Source organism: Helicoverpa armigera, chromosome 24 (genome assembly GCF_030705265.1).
Source record: "Helicoverpa armigera isolate CAAS_96S chromosome 24, ASM3070526v1, whole genome shotgun sequence".
Lineage (NCBI taxonomy): Eukaryota > Metazoa > Arthropoda > Insecta > Lepidoptera > Noctuidae > Helicoverpa > Helicoverpa armigera.
Genome location: NC_087143.1, coordinates 734,497 through 745,288, shown reverse-complemented (window position 1 = coordinate 745,288; position 10,792 = coordinate 734,497). Strand labels below are relative to the sequence as shown.

At 40.4% G+C, this 10,792-nt stretch overlaps 1 protein-coding gene across 1 annotated transcript; it reads right to left on the bottom strand.

The window, feature by feature from the left end:
- Positions 1-1,553: 1,553 nt before the first annotated feature.
- LOC135118589 (uncharacterized) lies at positions 1,554-9,914 on the bottom strand. Its single transcript, XM_064041001.1, has 11 exons — positions 9,854-9,914; positions 9,319-9,429; positions 8,990-9,086; positions 8,674-8,816; positions 7,429-7,500; positions 6,667-6,749; positions 4,500-4,619; positions 3,193-3,343; positions 2,589-2,695; positions 1,939-2,140; positions 1,554-1,732 (listed from the first exon to the last, which is right to left on the bottom strand). Exons 1-11 carry the CDS (start codon positions 9,912-9,914, stop codon positions 1,554-1,556), a joined length of 1,326 nt encoding a protein of 441 aa, XP_063897071.1.
- Between the last annotated feature and the right edge of the window lie 878 nt (positions 9,915-10,792).

The following is a 10,792-nucleotide window of genomic DNA, read 5'->3' as shown; positions in this document are numbered from 1 at the left end:
AATTATTGCATGATATAACGATAGATAAAGAAGACGATAAAGTGAATACATCAAACACAAATCTCTGCAGAAGCAACAACCGCACCAGCATGACCTGCCGTGCAGGGAAGATGCGATGGCGCCATGACTCACGTTGCATCCCAAACTAAGCCTACCCAACTTCCATGGCAACAACGTCATACCATCAGGCCTGTTTCCATCCATCCATCACGTACCAGTCCACTACACGGCTGGCTGGTTAGGCTTTTACACGGCTGGTACGCCGGCGGTGGAAAGAGCACGACGGATTATGTCGTTAATGCCGTGCAAAACGACCAGCACTTTTGCAGCACGACCGACCATGGTGCCCGAGGCTGTCGAAAGCTTCACCGCAATGGCAGCGATGCGGAGCAACACAGGGAGCACCAAACCGTAAGCATGTAGCGAGGCGGAACGTTGTGTCATCTAGCATGGTGCCTATATACTGGACGACGCGACGGGAGCGCCTGTAACCAGAGACCTGACTCCCACTCTCCCGCAGCCACCAAACGGGCTCGCTCAGCAGCACTAATGCACGTATTTAAGGTAATTCCTTAGTGCTACAGAGCGACCCGTCCCATTGTCTCTGAGTGCAGCGATTGCTGGGCATATCCGTATTGGGAGTAGCCATTTTCCAGGCATCCAGCGCATCGGTCAAACATGGTACTTCAACATCAACCAGTGCAGAAGAAGACAATATTTTTCTAGTTAATGTATCAGTACGGTTAACCGAGGAGAGGAATGCCGTAAACTTACACTTGATATTAACACGCTTTAAATATTAGCTTCACTGCTTCACTTGTAACTACATGTGTATGTAAGAAAATCTTGGAATCTTAATTTGACCCACTTCCGGCCTTCCTCGGTCGATTAGGATGAAATGCACACGCTCTGAGTTCTGATGACACACACACTAGCTAAGAAAAGTTACAAATAGCTTGTGTAAGGTTTTACAATTTAATCGTTTTTAAAAACTCTTTCGATTGTAAAAAGTTTTGCGAACTGGCAACTGACAACTGACGTCAGACGGAATGCGGGTTTCTTTAAAAAAAAAAGAAAAACAAAAGAAGGGGAATAAAAGACGGGACTTAGCTGGTCGGGGTTGGCAATTTTAGTTAGCGATATTAATGGTGGTAATTTTGTGTTTGAGTTAGACAATAATACGGATTTGTGAAACTAGAGAATAAATGCTAATTGTAAACTGAATTAGTAAACTGGTTTTTCTACAACGAGTATCCTTCTACGAGACACTTTCCACCACTACAACCTGGAGAGTCTTACACTTGTTTTTTAGTTTTTAAACTATTTCTCTTTTTTATTTTTCATTACATTTTAGAAATCTTCTGTTCTTTTCAATTCGTCTTTAATTTTTTTTAAATCTCACTTAAAAATATCAGGATAAGTTCAGGTTCAGCCATACATAATGACTGAGTAAGGATAAAATTTAATTCGTCTCTTACTCATGCGACTTAATTATGGCAATGCTTACATAGAAAAGGTTAAAATAGGTTCAACGAAAGAGGTAGAATTTGCAATTATAAGACTACATTTTCGTCGTCAAAATTTGGCGGCGGCGGTTTCGTCTTGGGCGTCGGCGGTTTCGTCTTGGGCGTCGGTTTCGTCGTATGGCGTCGGGTCTCGTCGTCGTCGTCGTCGTCGTCGTCGTCGTCGTCATCGTCGTCATCGTCGCCGTCGTCATCGTTGTCGTTGTTGTCTTATTCAGTACCGGGCCACGGTACTTTTTACGTCGGAATATCATTTTCTTCTTACCGTACAGGCTATATCGTGTATCATTGATCATACCCAGATACTTGTGTCTGATTACAATATACGGTTCAATTTCGGGATAAGGCGCAGCTTCATTAAGAAATATATACGCTTGAATCGGATCTATGGTTTGAGTTCGTTTTCCGTATATACCAACGCGCAAGTCTACACTTGTGAAGAATTTTATTTCCACGAAGAAGTCGATCTCCAGGTATTGGAAGCCACCCATGCAGAGTCCAGCTGATCCGGTGCACCACCTCCGAAGTTTCACAATAGGTACAGCACCTGCCGGGTCGTCACCGCTTGAAGCTTTGAAGATTATACACGAGTATTCAAAGCCTGACAGTATGGTTAGCTGAAAAAAAAGGAAAACATATCAATCTGAATCAGCTATAGACAGGTACACCTACAGACTATTGTTGTGAAGTTATGAGTAATAAAGTTGTGATGTTATAAAGAGTTCTTTATTTGATCATCATCTGCCTAGCCTTATCCCAATCATATTGGGGTCGGCTTGCCGTCTCACACTGCAGCTGAGTGCCGGTTTTCTACATGGAGCAACCGCTCCATGTACCTCTAACCTACTCCAACCAGTTATCCGGGCGACCATACTCGATACGCTTAGCGACAGCCAAAGAAAGATGTTCAAAAGACAGCCGGGACACGACAATTTAACGTGCCTTCCGAAAAACGGAGAAGTCGTCATAACAAGATGGTCACCCATCCACGGACGAACCCATCGATCAACACTTGTTAGTTTTAGTGCCTATAGGCTTATGATCAGGATGTCAATAGAGACTTACGTTGTATACTAGTTTGCCGTTATTCTTCAAGTCAATGTTGTCAGTGAAAATTTCATATTTCATTTCTTCCCTATCGCACTCGCCGAAACGCTGTAAGTTAGATGTGGCTGAAAATCAAATTATTACTTTTTTTAGTACATACTTTTTTATAAATTTATTTCTTTAACCAGTTTCAACCAAAGAAATTGCTTTTCATAACCGAAATAATGGGAGCGTTATAAAATGATGTTTTACCTGATAGCGTTACAAACTACCAACTTACTTCCGAATATTGAGAATCACACCACGTGTCAGAGCGTTTTCACATCCGATCAGATAGCGATATCGCTCTCACCGCCACATTTGTTCGGTATGGCAACACTGCACCAGTTATTGTGTAAGTGCCATCCATGGAGATCGTTGTTCTCCATGGTGCCATAACAGAATCTATATGTAACTCAGGCCTAAGTTTTCTTTGGCCGAAGTTCTACCCGTTTGGGTGTTTGTATGTTTTAACATTTAGATGAAACTTGGCAGTAATAAATATAGCTCATATATCAGAATGAAATACAGGCTATCCAAAAATAGTTTCGACAACATAAGCTAGTGATACTCAAGAACTCACTTCTTCTTAATACGAGGTGGTTTGGGGCGACCTTAGTAACGGCTGGCCTGCCAATCAAGTCTACACTTCGTCGCACCCAGTCGTGATACATACTGTAATCCAAGAACCTGGCCGGTGCTTGGCATCCCGGTCCGTAAATACCGAAACCCAACTGAAAGACAACAAAAACAATGATTACGGGCTGGCCAGCTCGTTACTGGCACTCCCATGGTCCACGCGGGCAGCGGGCTGTAGGCAGCGTGACTACAGGCGCGCGCGGGATAGTCTTGCAGCTGTCACCGTGCCGCTCCCCGCTGGACCATGGGAGTGTCACTAACGACCTGGCCAGGCTATAATATTGTTAGATATGAATCCTCCTTGCTACCAACCTGGCCTGACCGGGCTGGTATAGAAGAAGAAGTTATGACGGATAGAAGGATGACGGACTTTGAAGATGTCACATCGTGATCATATAATTAATTATCGATATTGTATTTGCTATTCAAAGTTGGCTTCTGCTAAATCCTTTGTAAGAAATAAACCTTACCAGGTTAAATGTCTATAGACCTGTGTTATTCATTTTCAAGTACCACTTCTGATCTGACCTCTAAGAATATATATTTTTTGATTCACGATTATCGGTGAACCACACATACGACTGCCTATCTAACCTCCTCAACCCACACACTCATACGTGGGAGATCGGTGCTTTACCCACTTTTACCCACTAGGCCACCAAGACTGTTACCCCTTGGCAAGACTGGTTGTCAAAGTACCTGTCTTCTGACTACCCCTAATGATTACCAAAGATTTTCAAATGATGGCCGGCGCCCACCAATTAATATAGTAAAAAACCGTTGTTAAAATTAAATTTCATAACAGAAGAAACTCCACGGTTCTTGCCCGTTCATCATAAGAAGCTACTATTAGAATGGGTCACTCTTCATCTTATCGAGTGAGCTGTAGGTTTAATCACCTAGCAAGTCTTGATGTCAGAGTTTTGTCAAATCCGCCTGACGGCCTCTGCCGTGGAATTGTAAGGACTGCTACTAAGTAGCTTTCGGAGACGGCGGCTTTACGTGCTTTTAGGCACGAAGGTGTAACTGCCAACTACCAGACTACGAGCTGCTTTGTGATAGTAAACGGATAACTAAATTCAAATTAATAACCCCAATTTTGTATTTAACATTAATTAAATACAAAAATAGAAAAAAAGAAGAAAAATAACAAAAATTATTAAATTAATATAACATAAATTGATTATGAATATGGACGCATGTAGTGAAAGGAACGACCAAAAAGGCGATGGCTGGGTTGTGTCAAGTTACCAGTCTCCAGCGGCGATCAATCTTGACCACTAGGATGGCTCCGCTCCGCCACACGCAATGTCCTCCCGTAACACTTCTAGCGCAGGCCGTATGCATCGGCCACATTGTATCTAAGTCCAGCTGTGAACATACGTAGGTAGTTAAGTCTCTAAGAAAAAACCTTATGAAGACTAGATTAAAATTAAAACGTGTTTTAACACGCTTGGTGAGGCGTGTAATAGCCTAATTATAAATGAAAAATGAAGAAGGAGAATACAAAGAATGAAGAAATGCGGGAGGCGGGGATTTTAAAAATTGAAAATAAAATGCTTGGAATGAATATGGCGGTGAACACAAATTGTATACCTATTAATTTTATCCCTATTGATGGGATTTCGTGAGACACCAATACCCACTACAACACGTACCTTGTGAATCCAGGGACCCCACTTAGAACCATTGAGAAAGTGTGATCATACCTCGTTCCAAGGTGCGTGGTCGCGGTATGGGCTCACGGCCGGCGAGCTAAATCGTGATTCATCCACCGGACCACGTGGACTGATTAAAACTCGTGAAATCAACACTGCCCTATAAGTCCTCAATGTCTCACAGCAGCAGGTCCACTTATTGCACGAGAATCCTCAGAAATTCAACATTATAGGCAAATATTAACACGGAGCGGTGTGTATTCGACACAAAGCAAATGGCGGCGAGAGAGTATCATGTCCGTCCTTGGCGATAGACGGACGCCATCTATTGGTCACTGCGAGCGTCCTCTGGAAGCATTCGATACGAACCAAAGGGCGCTGCGGTAGTAAGTTTAATGGCGGGCGGAACTTTCAAATTAAAAAAATAGACACTCAATTGTGTTACTATTTATATGATATGAAAAAACGCATATGTATACCTGCTCCGTTCCGTTGTGGGTAAAAAAAGCGAAATAATATTTTAAGATGCGATAAATCAAAAAAATCTTAAATCGTTTATTCAGACTTGGCTGCAAGACAGCGCTTTCTGAACGTCAGGAATTTACAATAGACAGCCCCCAAAATGCCCACCCTTCACCACTTCCTATATGTTTTTGCTGGGAAGAAGAAGTGGCGCAACAAACTCCCCAACAACACATGTCTGTAACTACATAATTAATTAATATTTAACAAATTATAACACTTATAGGTCGGTCTGTATGCGACAATGTAATGGAATCTAAGGAACTTAATTTAACCATCTTCCTGGAGCCGGAAGATTTGGTTTAGAACTTCATGATGGAACATAGTATAAGCTGTGTTTGGAGTTTGCTAGTAGTCTTCAAATAATTTTAACGTGCATTTATATAAGTAGACTGGTTGACTTGGTCGAAGGATCGCGAAATGTGCAAGCGAGATAGGGAGGCCTTTGCCAAGCACTGGGATATAATAGGCTTGTTAACATAATAAAATTATAAAGCGTGTTCTTCTAGTGTTTTCTAAACTTTAATAATTTTTGCTCTTTTCAAAGATAATGATATGCACTCGCCCTTGTTTATACAATAATCAAACATTTTACCACAAGTTCACCTGATGGTCAGTGATGGCACGGTAACGCGGTGATGGTGTGGTTGAAGATGGTGCTTGCGTTGAAAAGGTGCGACTTAAATATTTAAATGTTTTGTGATGCTCATGTGATGTGTTATGTGAAATTGACCTTAGTAAATAATAATAAATAAATAATCTATATAAATAAAAATTAATTGTTGTTCGTTAGTCTGATTAAAACTCGAGAACAGCTGGGCCGATTGAGCTGATTTTGGTTTTAAAATGTTTGTCGTAGTTCAGGGTAGGTCTAAACGGGAGCAATTAAGGAAAAGGCGGTACGAAGTTCGCCGGGTCAGCTAGTAACAAGCAGTATAATAGATAAATAACAATCTGGTTCAGTTTTACTGCGTTTATTGCTACCAATGCTTACAGCGCTTTTACACTAGCGGACTTCTGTCGCGCTTAGTAAAACCGAGCGTATACGCACTGAATGGCATAATCTGCCGTTGTTCAATGGCTTGCAGTGACAACCACGTACGAACCGACCGATGTCGCTCCGAAATACCGCTGGTGCCAAAACGCTGTTACGGGTTCTGAGTTATGATTTGACGAATATATAATTTGTGTAAAATGGATACTTGAAATAGTAAATAACTAACTTATCAAATACTAACCCCTGATCTCCTGTAAAAAATCTTGCAATCTTCGGGAGATACATATTTCATTTTATGAATCCGAACAGTGGATTGAGCGCAGTCTAGAAAATTAAGAACGTTATATAATATCGCTTTTCAATAAATAATAGTAATAGGATTTAAGTACTTGGATATTCACAATATTTATGACTAGCAAGTCAAGGGGAAGAGGTCTTCCCCGCAGTTCCACGGTCAAAAGTAACCTATTTTTTCTCAGACTCTTGACTGTCGGGTAACAAAATTCCATTTTAATCGTTCAATAGATTTCGCGAGAAAACGCGACAGACAATTACGTTCGCATTCAGAATATTGGTATAGTTACAGGCACGAATCTTGAGCGCTGACCTTCATCTGCGCAGAAGTGATTTATTAGCAAAGAACCAATCCCGAGTGATGACGCGATGCGCTGCGGGCCACTTTACACCGCTTTACAACAGCCCCGCGCCTCACTACATACCACAAAAAGGACCCAATAAATTACTTCTGCGCAGGTGAAGGTCAGCGCTCAAGATTTGTGCCAATGATTATAAGGCTTTATCAAACCATTTAACCTACTTGTACTGCTAGATATAAATAAAAAGCAATAGAAAAATAAAATAAATGCGAAATTAACTCTGTCTTTCAGCTACGCTTTCACGTCTAAACCACTGAACTAATTTTAATAAAATTTGGTACATACAAAACTGATATTAAACTGATACAAAAATGATATTAAAAGCTGCCTACTTACGTGCTACTTACCTTCAGATAATATCATTGCAAAAAATGTTTGATCCTCGAAGTGTGTCGGTGGTGGGCAGATGGGACGCAATGCTGAAAACACAATATGTTTCACAAAAAAGCTTGCTTGTACGTGTCAAAATTAGGTAAGAAAATTTCTGGTACCCGACATAAAGGAATGAATTTTATTCAGTGCGCAAAATTTGTCGACTTATAGTTAAATAAGTTTTACACTTACACGAAATGGCTACATTTCATTTTATCACTACAGTACAATTCATCAAGTCGTTAAATGTGCCGTTGAAAGTATTATCTTCAATTTTTCGTTTAATTATTGCTATTAAAAGTGAATTTAATCGAAAAAAAAAAACTTTTTACAAAGAAATAGAACCGACTCCCAAAAAACCTGAATAGCAAAAATAAATTATTCTTAGGTGCATAATCGGCCTAAAAGTCAGTGTCTAATCAAGTCTAATGGATGTACCTAAGTTTATTTCGCCACCAAGAATAGTATTTTTTGCTTTTCAGTGTTTTTGGGAAACGGTTTTATTTTTTTGTAAAAAGTTTTTTATTTTTAGCTTTTCAGTGACGAGCATAGTTGTCACTACCCGCATTAATGGAAAGCTCTCATCAATACGAATAATATAAGCCCAAACACGAGGTAGTTTACATTCAGTTGTCGAATTCCCTTGACCTTCTCTTGTCTCTATCATCACGTCAGCTCCAAACCTTCACTGTTGCATGGTGTTATCAGAGGTACACCTCATCGTCAAGTTTTTAATCTATGCATGCCTACAATTTTAGAAAGTTGCCCTCGATTTCTCAGGGTTTCCATCATCAGATCCAGACTTGATGATTATGGGACCACCTGGGAGGTAAACCCTATCAAACAAAAAAAAAAGAATTTTGCAAATCGGTCCAGGCGTCTCGTCGAGCAATCGGTACACATACATAAAAAAAAAACATCCCGACGAATTGAGAACCTCCTCCTTTTTGGGAAGTCGCTTAAAAATACTGAGACTGCCATCTGTGCGAGCTTTTGACACTATATTTCTTATGGTGACTAATAGCACCGCAGTAAAAAACTCAGTGAGCAAACTCTACTAAAATGAAATGGGATCGTTTATTTTGCAACGTTGTGTGACACTTGTTCAATCAACGTCCGGCCTAGTAATTCAATTAAATGTAGTTCTATAAAGACGCAAGTCGTTCTATCAAACAGCAGCTTCAGTCAGATGACTGACATATGGATGATATAACACTTACGCATTCTCAAATGATCAGTTTCTAATTGTATCATGGCTAGGGTGCTGAAGGAGCCTCTCCGGTAGTCAGGGTGGAAGGAGTAGTCCCGGACACCGATCGACTCCCCGCTGCAGTTTCGGCCAATGACCACGCGAGCTCGGGCCCTGGCCAAAAAAACAACCACATTATAGATAACTAACTGTTCCTCGAGGCACCATGGTCCACGGGGTATGTAGCAGTCAAGATAAGGTGCCTCAAAAACATTATTCCCTACGAGTTGAAAAATATTTTAATAAGTTGCTAAACATGTAAATGCATACTTAGATCTTATGTTTACCTGAAGTCATCTTTAGGCAACTCGTCTATTTCACTAGCAGCTCCGAGTGCTATCTGTCTTGTCACGAGCACCACGGCTACTGTGTAACGCTCAAAACCTAAAAGTTAATTTATCTTCATCATTGCCAACTTCAATACTCTTCAGTCTCAATTTAGATTTCGTCATCAGCCGTTTTATTGTACCACTGTAGGGCCCACTGCCTCCTCTCACACTCAGAACAAATGAACATTAATCTTCACGTTCACAGAATGTCACGCTTGCTCAAGGAAAATTGGGGATTACAGACTAGTCCAGGATCCCTCTTCGACAATGATTTCCAAGATACTTACCATGCGGGTAGTATAGGATTCCGAGCCAAGGGTAGGTCTCGATGCGAGTGATTCCATCATACACATGCGCTATTGGAGAGTTGTCAATGCCACAACTTGCAGAAGAAAGTACTGAAAATATAACAAATACCAAGCTATAACAACATCTGCCTTGCCTTTTCGCTAATATGTAGGGGTCGGCTTCCAGTCTAACCGGTTGCAGCTGAGCACCAGTATTTTACATGGAGGGACTGCCTGACTTCCTCAATACCTTGGTACCCTTTGGTAATACTTGTAACTAGATTTTCTGGCTTCTGAGTACCTGTAACGACTGCCAATGATGTTCAAATGACAGCCGGGACCAACAGTTTATCGTGCCCTCCGAAACATAGTTATTGGTGTCCAAGAAATACAAACTAAGAAAAGTTACATTGGTACTTGCTGGTCCTAGAATCCAACCCACACTCTTACTCACTCTCACTAGGCCGCCACGACTCACTCTTATTCTAAGACTATTGACCACTAAAGAAGTAATAACTTAAAACTAATTACTTACACAGATTTAAACAAGACTGTATATTGAATAATAGGACACCAATAGCAGTCAAACTAAGCATATTGTCTTTAGAACTATGTGCCTTAAATCACTATTACACGGGGGTCACAACAGCAAAGATTATATCATGTACGCGGCTTTGCAATGTTGTTGGTGACAATAGCAAAGGTCCACTAGTCCTTTCGAATTTCGTCTTCACCCGAAAACTACACGTTACAACCAACAAAGTCAGTCACACATTAACAAAATATTTGATAATTTATTTACACTGAATGATTTCTGCATTCGGATTTTGCTTTTAACGACACGCGTAATAAAATCAGTTCTTTCTTTTATAGCAACCGTGATCACCCACCCTCACGGCAAATTGATGTTTTCAATATAAACTCATTTGTTTCCAAATAGTAATCATCGCCTGTTTTGAAATTCCACTTTTGTACAATTCCACTTTGTCGGGCAAACAAAACATTAGTATTTGACAAAAATGGCATACTTTAGTTTCATAACAAAACACCATCGTGGGGTAACTGGATTGAAGAGGTCTAGTCATTGACATATAACTATATAGTTGACATTCGATTCGTGTAGAACAGTGACACTAAGCTGCATCCGACATACCTATATGGGGAAAACGTTGATGAACAGAAAACTAAGGTGATCTTGTATCACCAATTCACTTTAAACCCTCTCTAGCGAATTTGTCATGGAGTGATGTATTTAATAAATCAGATTGTAACCGAGCCTATGATACCTATTCTACGAAGTCTTGATGGCTGTTCAACTATCTGTTTTCCTGAAATATAGAGCCAAAATTCAGGCAATCACGCGTTCCCCTTTATGGTTAACCAAAGGTATTAATTAATATTTTAGACTTTAGAGATAAACTTGAAAATACGATGAATATCTATGACATCCCAAGTATACAATATAAAGGAAAGC